Consider the following 16,782-nt stretch of genomic DNA (forward strand, 5'->3'; position numbering starts at 1 on the left):
ATATGACAAAGAGAAAAAAAAATGACGGCAACCTTATAAAACAGCCATCAATTTGTCAGCGGTTTCATTAGTTATTAATACAGTAATATCATAAACGTACAAGGTCTGCAATGACCTCCGCTGTTTGATTAACAACGCACATTCCCCCTTTAGACGGCCAGAAATTGCCTCGAAACGCAACCTCCAGACCTTATCTTATTTAATTAGGATCCACACTTCAGCCTTCGCCTTGCCGCTTCCATATTGCAGGATGACCTGTTGGGCTGCGGGTTCATTTAATCATGAAGTGTGTTCTTTACTTGACATCTCGGGGCGAGTATTAGAGGAGTGAATAGCAGCCTGTAAATTAATCACCTAAATTGCCAGGCATGTATTCAGAGGAGCCGTCCCACCAGATTTAAGGCCCTCATCATTACTTACAGGTTCATGTTACTCGGCATTAATAGCCAATTATTTCTTAAATCTATAGTCCGCGGTTAATAGAAGAACCATCGGAACATGGCGCAGGATCGCTTTACATATTTATTGCATTTATTTCCATCACTTGTAGAGATACGTTCGCCTCCCCTCTTGTTACCGTCACATATCTGCACACTAGATGGGATTCTCAATTGTCCTGGAACATAATAACAATGTTGGTTCTGCTTTATTGTTCTAGTACTTGGCGTCGCAGCTATACTTACCAGGGATTGTTTTATATTTTGTAGGAGTATTTGTAACACAGGAATACAAAAATTTCCAGATGTCACCAAAATCTTCTCCATAGAATTAAATTTCATTTTGTGAGTATAAAAATTACATACTATCACTATCCTTCTTATTTTATTATTTTTATCTTATTTGTAATTTTATATTATTATTATTATTATTATTATTATTATTATTATTATTATTATTATTATTATTATTATTATTATATTGTTATTATATTATTATTATATTTATTATTATTAATATTTTATATTGTTATTATATTATTATATTGTTATTATATTATTATTATTATTATTATTATATTTATTAGTAGTAGTATTAAATTTTATTTTATTATTATCATTAATATATTATTATTATTTTATATTATTAGTAGCATTATTTTACATGATAATATTATTATTATTATTATTATTATTATTATTATTATTATATTGTTATTATTTAAATATTTTAATTAACCACTTCAGTACCGGCCAATTTGTGCTCCAGGACCAGACACATTTTCGGGTTTTTTCGTATGTGCGGTTTTGAGGGCTGTAACATTTTTCTCGTACGTCTCAGTCAACTAATTTCTGCGTCTTTTTTCGGGGACACATAGGGCTTTATTTTTATGTTGTTTTTATTTTCGAATATGTTTTAATTTTTTTTTATATCTGGGAAAATATAAACATAATAGGAGGGAAATTGTGTCTGGTTTTCACTTTTCTTTTTATTTTTTTTATTTTTTTTTTAAATTTATTTAATAACACAACGTGTCACTGATAAACTTTATAAAATAGTTTTTCCTCTCCGTTATGGTAATTTTTATTTTGTATGGTGTCGTCGGGGGTGGGGCTATAACCTTTAATAATGATGTTTTATTAGCGTACTATTATTTTTTTATTATTATTATATTATTTACATTATTTAAAAACTTTTTTATTATATTTTTATTTTTATTTTTTTCAGATTGTGTCCCCATAAGGTGATAAGAGACCTTTGGGGACATCTGATCACTTTTTTTTTGTATTGGAGGCTGATTTCTCCTATAACTGGGGCTGCTACATTTAGCCTCCTGCACGCTGTATACACTGTATACTGAGCTGATCTGAGTCCTGTAGGACCCAGCAGCTCTTGCAAGACGCTGCTCCCGGCGGATCACGTGACCGCCAGGTCAGAGGGCAGCCGCATCATGGCGGTGCCCATAGCCGTGTATACAGCGCTCATTGAGCACTGTATACACAGCGATCGAGATGGCAGGGAAGGGAATAAACCTTCTCTGTGGGAGCTCCGGCTGAAGTTACAGCCGCCTCCCAGTGAAAGCAGCTGCATGATTTCACAATTGCCCAAGGCCCTAGTCCCCCGGGATCTGGAGCCTGATGACTCCAGTCCACATCGATAACGGAAAGGGGCCTGGCATCACATGCCAATAAAAGCCTTCCCTCTTCTGGGCGTCTGGCACTGTCATAGACTTCCAGTCACAGATCTCAGGTGCAATACCAGTCACAGCCTATGGACATGAGTGGCGCTGTTTTTCCTTGACAACCCTTTTCCCTCTCTGGACTGTTTCAATGTCTCTTTTTATTAACCGCAGTATTGTTGTAGTGATTCGCTCTCTTTTTTCAGGGAAATCTATGACAATTTACACATAACTGCAATACCTGCAAATGCTTTTCAAGAAATGAACAATGAATCTCTGATACTGTAAGTAACGGGATGCTTATTGCTTTTGGCTGAGGCCAAACATTGTGCAAAGTCTGTTTTTTATTGCAGATATTGCTGCATTTTTCACATACAGTGGGATATATCACCCACAGAATGTCTTAACTAAAGCATAGCCTGCAGCGCATTGTCCCTATCCTATGTAGGGCTCACTAACTAAGGTCCCGGGCAAGTCCTTAGAAGTGTTTTTTTTTATTATTAAACATAGCTCATGAGCCCCATATAGGGATATGTGATATAGGGATCACAATGGACATTTTTTCCTATCAGTATGTCTTTGTAGAATGGAAGGAAACGCACACAAACGTGGGGAGAACATACAAACTCCTTGAAGATTATGTCCTTGGCGGGATTTGAACCCAGGACTCCAGTGCGGCAAGGCTACTGTGCTAACCACTGAGCCACCGTGCTCCTGTCCTTGCAAATGTTTTCCTTGGAAAGATTCAATCCTCAGACTTGAGCACTTCAGGATGACAGCACTAACCACTGAGCCACCTCGCTGGCCATAATGGGTCAATAGAAGCCAGAAAATACATCGCCAATAGCCAATATTAACCCCTTTTTGACCAAGGTGCCCACATGCCCATTGGATTCTCTATGTAGTCCATGATTTTCACTTATCCCTGCTCATGAATGAATGGACAGAGCCGCCATAGTGAACATACAGGACTTGCTCCATATTTTGTGACTCTTTTCTAAGTCTCGGACCCATCGGTAGACACTATGGATGTGTGAATGGGCCCTTAGAAGTGAATACGTCCATAACTATGGATAATATAATCACTAAACAGAGGGCTGTGTATGGAGGACATATACAAATATATATATATATACATACATCCTAGTTTTACAATGTGTATTCAAATAGACTGTATATATACAGATGGAGGACATGAAGGGTTAACGTGTACTTCAAGTTATAAAACTATAAATGGATAGTACAGGTGAATATAAGAAACTTTATAATATATCTTATTATAGAGATAGGTTCCTTCTCCACTTATCAGGCTGAGTTACTTCATATATAGAAGTCTATGGAGGGGCAGAGGAATAAAACGTAGCTATGAGTGATGGAGTTTTTTTTACACTGTTTCATCTTGTGAGTTAAGGCTCTACTACTGTAGATAATGAGACAGCAAAGTAATTGCCCTGCAACATAGTGGCTCAGTGGTTAGCACTGCAGCTTTGCAGCACTGGTGTCCTGGGTTCAAATCTTGCCAAGGACAAAACATCTGCATAGAGTTTGTATGTTCTCCCCGTGTTTGCATGTATCTCCTCCCATACTCCAAAAAACATACTGATGGGAAAAAATTTACATCGTCCTAGATGGGATTCATAATCTACATTAGAAAAAAAATATTAAATTCCAGGCTGGCGCAGCCTCCTCTCCATAGACCTCCGTGTGTCAGGCTGGATGCCTGGTAACAAGCTCATGGAAGGAATGAGAGGTAAAACAACCTAGAGAAGGAAAGAGATTTTTTACAACAAATATATTACAATGTTTCGTATATTCCCCTTTACTATTCATTTATGCAAAGTGGTCTTATAATTGGGGTACACTCTGCAGAGCTGAAGCAGAGGGGCGATCGGGGGGGCGGACATAATAAGTACCGCAGCTAAAGGTATTTTTGCGCACTTAATTTTTGTACAGCAAATAATAGAATATGTGAGAAAAAAACATGTTTACAAAGCCATTTAGTGCTTCGCCCGTCCTGTCGGTGTTACTGTGACCCTCTGTATTCTTCACACTTTAGGAAACTTTTCAGAAATGGATTTGAAGAAATACAAAACTATGCATTCAATGGAACAAAGCTGGATCAACTGTAGGTACTCCAACCTCACGCAAAATGGAAGTTTAACCCTGTGCATGCCACTCACTAGTATAATCTATCTGCTATCTATCTATCTATCTATCTATCTATCTATCTATCTATCTATCTATCTCCTATCTATCTATCTCCTATCTATCTATCTCCTATCTATCTATCTATCTATCTATCTATCTCCTATCTATCTATCTATCTATCTATCTCCTATCTATCTATCTATCTATCTATCTATCTATCTATCTATATATCTCCTATCTATTTATTTATCTATCTATCTCCTATCTATCTATCTATCTATCTATCTCCTATCTATCTATCTATCTATCTCCTATCTATCTATCTATCTATCTATCTATCTATCTCTCTATCTATCTATCCATCCATCCATCTCCTATCTATCTATCTCCTATCTATCTATCTATCTATCTATCTATCTATCTATCTCCTATCTATCTATCTATCTATCTATCTATCTATCTCCTATCTATCTATCTATCTATCTATCTATCTATCAATCTATCTAACTATCTATCTCCTATCTATCTATCTATCTATCTATCTATCTATCTATCTATCTCCTATCTATCTATCTATCTATCTATCTATCTATCTATCTGCTATCTATCTATCTATCTCCTATCTATCTATCTATCTATCTATCTATCTATCTATCTATCTATCTCCTATCTATTTATCTATCTATCTGCTATCTATCTATCTATCTATCTATCTATCTATCTATCTCCTATCTATCTATCTATCTATCTATCTATCTATCTATCCAGTGGCGTAACTAGGAATGGCGGGGCCCCGTGGCGAACTTTTGACATGGGGCCCCCCCTCCCCAAACCGATGCCGAAGACCTCGACTGACCTCCTCCTCCGCACTCTATTATGTCCCTTAGTAAGCCCTGCACACAGTATTATGCCCAATAGTGTCCCCTGCACACACAGTATTAACCCCTATAGTGTCCAATGCACACAGTATTATCCCCCATAGTGTCCCCTGCACACACAGTATTTACCCCTAGTGTCCCCTGCACACACAGTATTATTAACCCCTATAGTGTCCAATGCACACAGTATTATTAACCCCTATAGTGTCCAATGCACACAGTATTATTAACCCCTATAGTGTCCAATGTACACACAGTATTAACCCCTATAGTGCCCCTGCACACACAGTATTATCCCCCATAGTGTCCAATGCACACAGTATTATCCCCCATAGTGTCCCCTGCACACAGTATTATTAACCCCTATAGTGTCCAATGCACACACAGTATTAACCCCTATAGTGTCCAATGCACACAGTATTATTAACCCCTATAGTGTCCAATGCACACAGTATTATTAACCCCTATAGTGTCCAATGCACACACAGTATTAACCCCTATAGTGTCCAATGCACACACAGTATTAACCCCTATAGTATCCAATGCACACAGTATTATCCCCCATAGTGTCCCCTGCACACAGTATTATTAACCCCTATAGTGTCCAATGCACACACAGTATTAACCCCTATAGTGTCCAATGCACACAGTATTATTAACCCCTATAGTGTCCAATGCACACACAGTATTAACCCCTATAGTGTCCAATGCACACAGTATTATCCCCCATAGTGTCCCCTGCACACAGTATTATTAACCCCTATAGTGTCCAATGCACACACAGTATTAACCCCTATAGTGTCCAATGCACACAGTATTATCCCCCATAGTGTCCCCTGCACACAGTATTATTAACCCCTATAGTGTCCAATGCACACACAGTATTAACCCCTATAGTGTCCAATGCACACAGTATTATTAACCCCTATAGTGTCCAATGCACACACAGTATTTACCCCTATAGTGTCCAATGCACACACAGTATTATTAACCCCTATAGTGTCCAATGCACACAGTATTATTAACCCCTATAGTGTCCAATGTACACACAGTATTATCCCCCATAGTGTCCCCTGTACACACAGTATTATCCCCCATAGTGTCCCCTGTACACACAGTATTATCCCCCATAGTGTCCCCATATGTCCCACTGTGGACACCTATAAACATTTATTATACTCTGGGGTCTGAAAAGACCCCAGAGTATAATAATCGGAGACCCGGGGGATTAAAACCATTAAAAGAACAGAGACAGTTGCTTACCTGTTCCTGTCGGCTGTCCTGTCCGCTCTTCTCCAGCTTTAATGACGTCAGACGTCACATGACCCGGGAAGCTGGCCTGGGTCATGTGACGTCAGAGACGAATGACGGAGGCCTGGCAGGATCGCGGAGAGGTAAGTAACACTGTTTTTTATGTTACCTTACCTATCCGGTCCGCCGATCATTATACTCGGGGGTCTGCAAAGACCCCCGAGTATAATGATAGCCTCTGTGGGCCCCGCGGTGTCACTTGCCGATCCCGGCCCAGCCAGGATCGGCAATTGAATGGGGCCCGTAACGGACTTTTAAAAAAAAAAAAAAACCGCAGCGGTAGCGGCTGTCACCGGGCCCCCTAATGGCCCGGGCCCTGTGGCAGCTGCTACTGCTGCTACCACGGTAGTTACGCCACTGTATCTATCTATCTCCTATCTATCTATCTATCTATCTATCTATCTATCTATCTATCTATCTCCTATCTATCTATCTATCTATCTATCTATCTATCTATCTATCTCCTATCTATCTATCTATCTATCTATCTCCTATCTATCTCTCTCTCTATCTCCTATCTATCTATCTATCTATCTATCTATCTATCTATCTATCTCCTATCTATCTATCTATCTATCTATCTCCTATCTATCTCTCTCTCTATCTCCTATCTATCTATCTATCTATCTATCTATCTATCTATCTATCTATCTATCTCCTATCTATCTATCTATCTATCTATCTCCTATCTATCTATCTATCTCCTATCTATCTATCTATCTATCTATCTATCTATCTATCTATCTATCTCCTATCTATCTATCTATCTATCTATCTATCTATCTCCTATCTATCTATCTATCTATCTATCTCCTATCTATCTATCTATCTATCTATCTATCTATCTACCTCCTATCTATCTATCTATCTATCTATCTATCTATCTATCTATCTCCTATCTATCTATCTATCTATCTATCTATCTATCTATCTATCTATCTCCTATCTATCTATCTATCTATCTATCTATCTATCTATCTATCTATCTCTCTATCTCCTATCTATCTATCTATCTATCTATCTATCTATCTATCTATCTCCTATCTATCTATCTATTACACCGGATATTATGTATCAGTTACCAATATCCATTTGTCTCTTCAATGTTGTTGCTATGTATAAATTGATCCTGCATATTTCTTCATGAATTATGAGTAAGGTTTGGCGAGAGCTGCTCATCCTATCAACATTTTAGACGGCGCTGTTGTGGGGAATCTGATTTCCTTGCGGCTGCTTTGCTCTAGCTGAATACGGCTCCTTCTCCTACATTTGAGAATTGCACATAATCCAATACTCTTACATGTTAGCCTTTGCTGAGCCGAACCAGAGAAAGATTTTAATTTATAATTTATAATAGCCAAAAGCGGAGATGTTAAAAATGTTTCAGCAAAGGCAGATTTTTGACAAATATCTTATAATGTTTTTTAGTTTTTATATAAAGTTTCTGCAATATTTTTTAACAAACAATAAAATAAATAATACAAATAATAACAAAAATAGTAAGAATATTGTACCAGAAAATATCAGCTCCTATATACAGAGAGATGTATAGATGTATCTCCATGTCTCCAGGAAGTCAGATAAGTAATAATACATAGAAATATTCATAGTTTATTTCTGTCAATTAACAAAATGAATGAAGAAAAGAGAAATGGATATTGCTTCTCCAATCCATCTGTCCGTCATGTCATCCCAGACAGACTGGATGATGGTGAGATCAGAGCGATATCTGCGGGGGCCAGATCATCACTTTGCTTTTCTCCTCTATCCTATAACCCTATATATCACACAGCTCAGCTTCTCTCCTCTATCATATACCCCTATATATCACACAGCTCAGCTTCTCTCCTCTATCATATACCCCTATATATCACACAGCTCAGCTTCTCTCCTCTATCATATAACCCTATATATCACACAGCTCAGCTTCTCTCCTCTATCATATAACCCTATATATCACACAGCTCAGCTTCTCTCCTCTATCATATAACCCTATATATCACACAGCTCAGCTTCTCTCCTCTATCATATAACCTATATATCACACAGCTCAGCTTCTCTCCTATCATATAACCCTATATATCACACAGCTCAGCTTCTCTCCTATCATATAACCCTATATATCACACAGCTCAGCTTCTCTCCTCTATCCTATACCCCTATATATCACACAGCTCAGCTTCTCTCCTCTATCATATAACCCTATATATCACACAGCTCTGCTTCTCTCCTCTATCCTATACCCCTATATATCACACAGCTCAGCTTCTCTCCTCTATCCTATAACCCTATATATCACACAGCTCAGCTTCTCTCCTCTATCATATAACCCTATATATCACACAGCTCAGCTTCTCTCCTATCATATAACCCTATATATCACACAGCTCAGCTTCTCTCCTCTATCATATAACCCTATATATCACACAGCTCAGCTTCTCTCCTATCATATAACCCTATATATCACACAGCTCAGCTTCTCTCCTCTATCCTATACCCCTATATATCACACAGCTCAGCTTCTCTCCTCTATCATATAACCCTATATATCACACAGCTCTGCTTCTCTCCTCTATCCTATACCCCTATATATCACACAGCTCAGCTTCTCTCCTCTATCCTATAACCCTATATATCACACAGCTCAGCTTCTCTCCTCTATCATATAACCCTATATATCACACAGCTCAGCTTCTCTCCTATCATATAACCCTATATATCACACAGCTCAGCTTCTCTCCTCTATCATATACCCCTATATATCACACAGCTCAGCTTCTCTCCTCTATCATATAACCCTATATATCACACAGCTCAGCTTCTCTCCTCTATCCTATACCCCTATATATCACACAGCTCTGCTTCTCTCCTCTATCATATAACCCTATATATCACACAGCTCAGCTTATCTCCTCTATCCTATAACCCTATATATCACACAGCTCAGCTTCTCTCCTCTATCATATAACCTATATATCACACAGCTCAGCTTCTCTCCTCTATCATATAACCCTATATATCACACAGCTCAGCTTCTCTCCTCTATCCTATAACCCTATATATCACACAGCTCAGCTTCTCTCCTCTATCCTATAATCCTATATATCACACAGCTCTGCTTCTCTCCTCTATCCTATACCCCTATATATCACACAGCTCAGCTTCTCTCCTCTATCCTATACCCCTATATATCACACAGCTCAGCTTCTCTCCTCTATCATATACCCCCTATATATCACACAGCTCAGCTTCTCTCCTCTATCATATAACCCTATATATCACACAGCTCAGCTTCTCTCCTATCATATAACCCTATATATCACACAGCTCAGCTTCTCTCCTCTATCATATAACCCTATATATCACACAGCTCAGCTTCTCTCCTCTATCCTATACCCCTATATATCACACAGCTCTGCTTCTCTCCTCTATCATATAACCCTATATATTACACAGCTCAGCTTCTCTCCTCTATCATATAACCTATATATCACACAGCTCAGCTTCTCTCCTCTATCATATAACCCTATATATCACACAGCTCAGCTTCTCTCCTCTATCCTATACCCCTATATATCACACAGCTCAGCTTCTCTCCTCTATCATATAACCCTATATATCACACAGCTCAGCTTATCTCCTCTATCCTATAACCCTATATATCACACAGCTCAGCTTCTCTCCTCTATCATATAACCTATATATCACATAGCTCAGCTTCTCTCCTCTATCATATACCTCTATATATCACACAGCTCAGCTTCTCTCCTCTATCCTATAACCCTATATATCACACAGCTCTGCTTCTCTCCTCTATCCTATACCCCTATATATCACACAGCTCAGCTTCTCTCCCTCTATCATATAACCTATATATCACACAGCTCAGCTTCTCTCCTCTATCATATAACCTATATATCACACAGCTCAGCTTCTCTCCTCTATCCTATAACCCTATATATCACAGAGCTCAGCTTCTCTCCTCTATCATATATCCCTATATATCACACAGCTCAGCTTCTCTCCTCTATCCTATAACCCTATATATCACAGAGCTCAGCTTCTCTCCTCTCTATATATATTATGTATATATTATATAGTATGTAATATTTTTGCTCCGCTTTCCCCAGACCCAGATACTGTACGTTCTGGCAGTAACAACAGGAGAAGTCATTTCACTCTAGGCAGAATATTAGTATGCAGGAACTTGTGACTATTAAAATTGAATTTCTATGGCGGAATGTAGTGTAATTAATATCTGTTGCATGCAGGTTTCTTAATGACAACAAAAATCTACAACGTTTCCATAATGATGCCTTAAAGGGAGCCACTGGACCAAATCGTTTGTAAGTACAATAGTCATTTAGTTTCTTCATTTCAGACATTTATTAATAATTCTAAAAAATAATTTCTACAATTAATACACTCTAAGAACGTGCGATCAATTCAGCGAAGCGCGGCTCCGTTTATTAGCTTCTAGTCAGTAATTTAGGAATGTGCGAGTATAATGAGAATCAATTATTATCAGCGTCTTGTTACTTTGTAAAGGTAGAACTGCAAACTGATAGCTCTCGGTTATGAACAATGAGTTCATATAGAAGGGAATCGGAGCAAATATGAGCTGGCAATCTGATCGGCCCCATCGTGATTGATCTTTGGTCTAGTTTGCAGTTTAAGGCTGGGGCCCCACGTTGTGAAAATACTGCCTATTGGCTGGTGCGGAAATGTGTTTCTGGCGAATCTCATCCGCAGGAAAATTCTATTGACTTTTTGTGGTGAAAAACGCTGGGAAAAAACGCAATCAATTTCCACTTCGGTCTCTTTCGCAACGTTTCTTGGCTTGCTACATAGGGCCACTGCCTAAAGGGGTGTTCCAAGACTATCCTATTAATATTATAAATGTGAAAGTTTGTGAGTTTGTGGGTTTGTGTGTTTGGATGTTTGCATGTTCGGATGTTTGTTCCTCAATCACGGAAAAACCGCTCGACCGATTTTGCTGAAATTTTCCACAAACATAGTTAATACACCCGATTAAACAATAGGCTACTTTTCGTCACAATAGCACACATATGTTTGTGCCAGGACCCCCACAAAACCCAAACTCACACCACCATCTCTGCAATCTCACACACTTTGGACCATAGCAAGCCACAAAATTCATATTGCCCTCTACAGCCTCGCCCCTAACCCCACACAATCACATATACATATACTTTACCACTTTGCCCCTCACCTTAACGATTCTCCAAGAGGCGCTCTTTAACGCTCCGGAGCAGCCATGTTTGCCGACCCCCACCGCTCTGACAATCCGTGACACCGCCCACCCATGTCAATACCCCTAGGCCGTCTAATAAATGCAAAAAAAAAGTTTTAAAAAAGTAAAAAAAAATATAAAAAAATAAATAAATAGGATTAAAAATTCAAATCACCCCCCTTTCCCTAGAACACATATAAAAGTAGTTAAAAACTGTGAAACACATACACATTAGGTATCCCCACGTCCGAAATCGCCCGCTCTACAAAGCTACACAAATATTTTTCCTGTTCGGTAAACGCCGTAGCGGGAAAAATGGTCAAAAGTGCCAAACCGCCATTTTTTCACTGTTTTGATTCTGATAAAAATTGGAATAAAAAGTGATCAAAGCAATAACATTTCCCGAAAATGGTATAACTACAAAGTACACCCGGTCCCGCAAAAAAAGACGCCCTATACATCCCCGTACACGCACGTATAAAAAAGTTACGGCTGTCGGAATATGGCGACTTTTCAAAAAATAATTTTTTAACACAGTTTTGGATTTTTTTTAAGGGGTCAAAATGTAAATAAAACCATATAAATTTGGTATCCCCGGAGTCATAACGAAACACAGAATACAGGGGACAGGTCATTTTGGTTGCACAGTGAACACCGTAAAACCAAAGCCTCTAAGAAAGTCGCAGAAATGCATTTTATCTTCAAATCCACCCCATTCTGAATTTTTTCCCTGCTTCCCAGTACATTATATAGAATAAATAATGGCGGCATCATGAAGAAAAAATTGTCCCAGAAAAATTAAGACCTCATATGGCTCTGGGAGCGGAGAAATAAAAAAGTTATGGGGTTTAGAAGGAGGGGAGTCAAAAACGAAAATCAAAAAATGCCATCGGCGGGAAAGGGTTAACTTCAAATACTTCTGTCCCAAAGTCACTATGTAAAGTTTCTCAGAACACCGTATATATAGCAGCTCTAATACAAAGTAACTTCAACACAAAAGTCTCACGTATTCTCTGAATTACAGCAAAAACAAGATACAAAGTTACATTTCATATCCAATACCTTATACACAGTACGAAAACCTTACCTGCGCCTGTATATACCCACTGCTACAATCACCGCAGACCAAGTCGCGGGTACCAGCTAGTATAGACATATAGAAGACCTCCAAGACATATAGAAGACCTCCTCTTAGGATGGAAGATTCCATGTCAATTAGCCCCACCAATCTGCTCTCGGCTAACGGACAACTTTCTATCCTGCCCTTAAAGAGTCGCCCCCCAAACAGCGCCTCCTTCAGGTCATCTGGAGTTCCACCACCAGGCAAAGGACACGCACAACACTCAGGGTCAACAAACACTTGCAGTGAGCCTTGGCAAGAAATAACATGTCTCTGCTTTCACAGGGTATACACCAAGCATTATCAGAGACTAGGGTTGAGCCGATCTTGAGATTTCAGGATCGATTTTAAAATTCGATTTCCGATCATTTTCTAGTCGATCCCGAACTTGAAATTTGCTCGATCGCCGATCGGGATCCGATCTTTCCCAATCCCGATCTCTCAACCCTAATTGTACAGTATATTATATATACGGTGGGGTTGAGCCGATCTTGAAATTTCAAAATCCGATTTCTGATCATTTTCCAGTCGATCCCGATCGCGATCGAGAATTTTACTCAATCGCCAATTGGAATCCGATCTTTCCCGATCGCTCAACCCTACCAGAGACTTCAAAGCAAAATATGTAACAGGGCCCCCATTTACCATGTGATATGTATAACACTGTTGTCTTACTATGTTGCGAGACTCTCTAAGGATCCAAGTCCTGGTAGCGATTGCTACCTTTACAACCAACCACCTGACATTAGACAGCTTAATATGCATATCAGGCATCAAAACTACCACACTGATTTCTCAGGAATGGCGAGGGCTAGAGAGAAAATATTCCAACAGTGGAATGGGGCCTATTAAAGGTTGCAAAGAACTGGAGATGGTGGAGGCGATAAAAGGTCCTCTTCAAATATTCTAAACCAAATCCTCTATCAGCCAAAGCCCAAGCAGCCTGGAATAAGACACTTCGGCCTATTGTAAACAAAGAGAACCCTTCAGGGTCAAATCTTCAAGTCATGGTCAGCCATTGTTCAAAAAACTGGTGTCCAATATATCTATTGAGCCGTGACTTATAAAACAGCCGCAACATCTTTCCAAGTCTTTCCAGAACCTTTGGCAAGCGACGATCCAAACAAGCCATAGTTACCTTTAGATTATATGATTAGGGAATTGTATCCTGCCCAGGTCTCTAACATGAGATTACCAGAATATTTACAAGTGGAAACAATACTTAGTAAATTGCTACAAAATCTTTCCAAGCGCTACTTGTGGCCGTGAATACTGTGTGCAGGTAGCCCCAGGGTGGCTGTCACTCTCCAAAAATCAGGGGCCACACAGTAAACTGACAGCGGGGAGTTCATGTTCTTTGTACCTTACTATTATATCAATCACCTGCGCTTGTAATGCATGGGCGAGAATTCCCAATAACCTTATACCAGGGAATAGCTCAAAGTCTATCACCGCCTGATCTGACAGGACGCACCGGGATTGACAACCTTCCGTGTAAACACTTGGAAATATAGAGAGTTGTCAATCAATGTGAGTGATGGGATAAGCAGGACTCTTAGGGTAAGTTCCCACGGGGTAACACGCTGCTGATTTTGACGTGTCAGAGCGCGGCGCTTCAAAACAGATCCCATTGACTTCAATGGGTGCCGGCTTACGCGAAATCAATGGGAGGCTTTTTAACCCATTGATTTCAATGTATTGTGCATGTTACACGGAACCCATGGAAGTCAATGGGATTCTGTTTTTTCTGTGTTTACGTGTCAGAATCAACGCCGCGTTACAGCAATAAAATGAGAGCTGAGATTATGGTTTCCTCTTGCCCATAAGGTGTAGATCACTACACAATCTGACTTCATACACCGTAGCGATAGGCTATATTTTTGCTTTTCCAAGAGGAATCACAGAGGAACAACCCAACGAAGTTCTAAAAAAAATACGGTGTTTCAGAATTTTTTTATGTTATTGGGAATCATCCATTATTAAAAAACTTTAGCGTTGTTAGTGATACATACGCATGAAATCTTATAGCAAAAATGAAACTCCTCTATAGAGAATATGCAGAAACCTGAATGCACAGGAAAAGGTTTTCTGGAAAGAAAAGCTGACTTTTTTTTCTTTTTTTCCAGAGACATAACAGCTACAGCATTAGAGCATCTCCCTGTCCATGGCCTGGAATATATCCAAGTCTTAGTAGCAGAAAAATCCTATTACCTGAAGAAATTACCAGCTCTGGACAAACTTGCCAACCTGTTGGAGGCTCGGCTGACGTATCCCAGTCACTGCTGCGCCTTCACTGACATGAGGTTAAAGGAGTAAGTAGCAGGTCTTATGTCCTGGAATATCATTGATTAGAAACATCTCCATGGAATAACCAAAGGAAGCAATGAATGCTTAAAGGCGTCTTCCATGTAACACGTTGTGGAAATTCTGCTGATGTATTACGCCTTGTACACCAATCTTGTGCCCCAATGTGTTTGATGGTATAAGCAAAGTATATGAGATTTTGTTTAAAGTAGAATTCTCATTTTATTTTGCTATTGTGTCAGGGGGTGCTTGGAGAACATTTTTGTAATATACGTTATTAACCTATCTAACTTCCTTTTTAATAGAAAACAGGCTCTTGCTTATATAAATTGCATTCCCTACTGTGTGTTTAACTAGTGATATCACTAATTCTTTTATATCAACTACTTCAAACACTGAGAATCTCAGCTTTCTTGTGATAACAGAAACATTATTCTAGGTGGTATAAGACCAGAGATACAGCCATGTGAAGTGACCCTTCCCTTCTTTGGTAAATGTTTCTCTCCACATGCTGCATTGAGAACAGGTGTACAGACAAAGCTTAGATACATCATTGCTAATGGGAACTTTACAGCCTGTTTTCTATTAAAAGGAAGTTAGATAGGTTAATAAATGATATAACAAAAATGTTCACCCCATGTCCCCTGACGCACTAACAACAAAAAAAGAAATTGGAATTACTCTTTAATCTCATCTACACGTTGTGGGAAACAAAGTTGTAGAAAGGTGTATTTGAAAAACGTAGCATGTATGGTTTTAGCTGCGGAATTGTGAGAGGGAGAAATGTTTTTATGGAGTATTTTTCTTAGAATTTTTTTTCACTATATTTGGCGTTAGCCTTAAGGTTTCACCTGCTCTCTTGTCTCCTCTCCCCTTCACTTCCTGTGAGTTGGGCTTAGTCCGTGTGATGGACAAGTCAGGACAATGTATCTGAGACTAAACTGCACATTTATGTCTGGATTTCCATACAGAGATGACAGTCAGGTGTTACTCCTGTCCTTGCTACAGACTAGAGGTGCATTCACACGATGTAACGCCTTGCATGATAACTCGTGTAAGGATCAGCGCTGCAAAACAGAAACCCATTGACTTCAATAGGTTCTGTTTAACGCGCGTAACAGATTGAAGTCAATGGGTTTCTGTTTTGCAGCGCTGATCCTTACACGAGTTATCATGCAAAAATCAGCAAGGCGTTACATCGTGTGATACGAGTCCTGCTTTTGTATTCCTTGCACCCCTCCTACGTGCGTCTTTAGTTTTCTTATTGCTGTTTTGTAAAACTTAAAATCTTCTTTAAAGAAGGAACGTTGCAAAAAATTACATACAATAGAATATGGACATTATGAATCTTTACTTGGCTCTGCAAAATACATACACTCACCGGCCACTTTATTAGGTACACCTGTCCAACTGCTCGTTAACACTTAATTTCTAATCAGCCAATCACATGGCGGCAACTCAGTGCACTTAGGCATGTAGACATGGTCAAGACAATCTCCTGCAGTTCAAACCGAGCATCAGTATGGGGGGGAAGAAAGGTGATTTGAGTGCCTTTGAACGTGGCATGGTTGTTGGTGCCAGAAGGGCTGGTCTGAGTATTTCAGAAACTGCTGATCTACTGGGATTTTCACGCACAACCATCTCTAGGGTT

At 39.2% G+C, this 16,782-nt stretch overlaps 1 protein-coding gene across 1 annotated transcript in view; it reads left to right on the forward strand.

Moving 5' to 3' along the window:
* Positions 1–16,782, forward strand: part of LHCGR (luteinizing hormone/choriogonadotropin receptor) — an 82,108-nt gene that overhangs the window by 49,000 nt on the left and 16,326 nt on the right. Inside the window, exons 5-9 of the mRNA XM_075267033.1 lie at positions 708–782; positions 2,323–2,400; positions 4,173–4,241; positions 10,725–10,799; positions 14,954–15,139. Of these exons, the coding sequence (XP_075123134.1) occupies positions 708–782; positions 2,323–2,400; positions 4,173–4,241; positions 10,725–10,799; positions 14,954–15,139 (483 nt within the window). The remainder of the gene's footprint in view (positions 1–707; positions 783–2,322; positions 2,401–4,172; positions 4,242–10,724; positions 10,800–14,953; positions 15,140–16,782) is intronic.

Source organism: Leptodactylus fuscus, chromosome 3 (genome assembly GCF_031893055.1).
Source record: "Leptodactylus fuscus isolate aLepFus1 chromosome 3, aLepFus1.hap2, whole genome shotgun sequence".
Lineage (NCBI taxonomy): Eukaryota > Metazoa > Chordata > Amphibia > Anura > Leptodactylidae > Leptodactylus > Leptodactylus fuscus.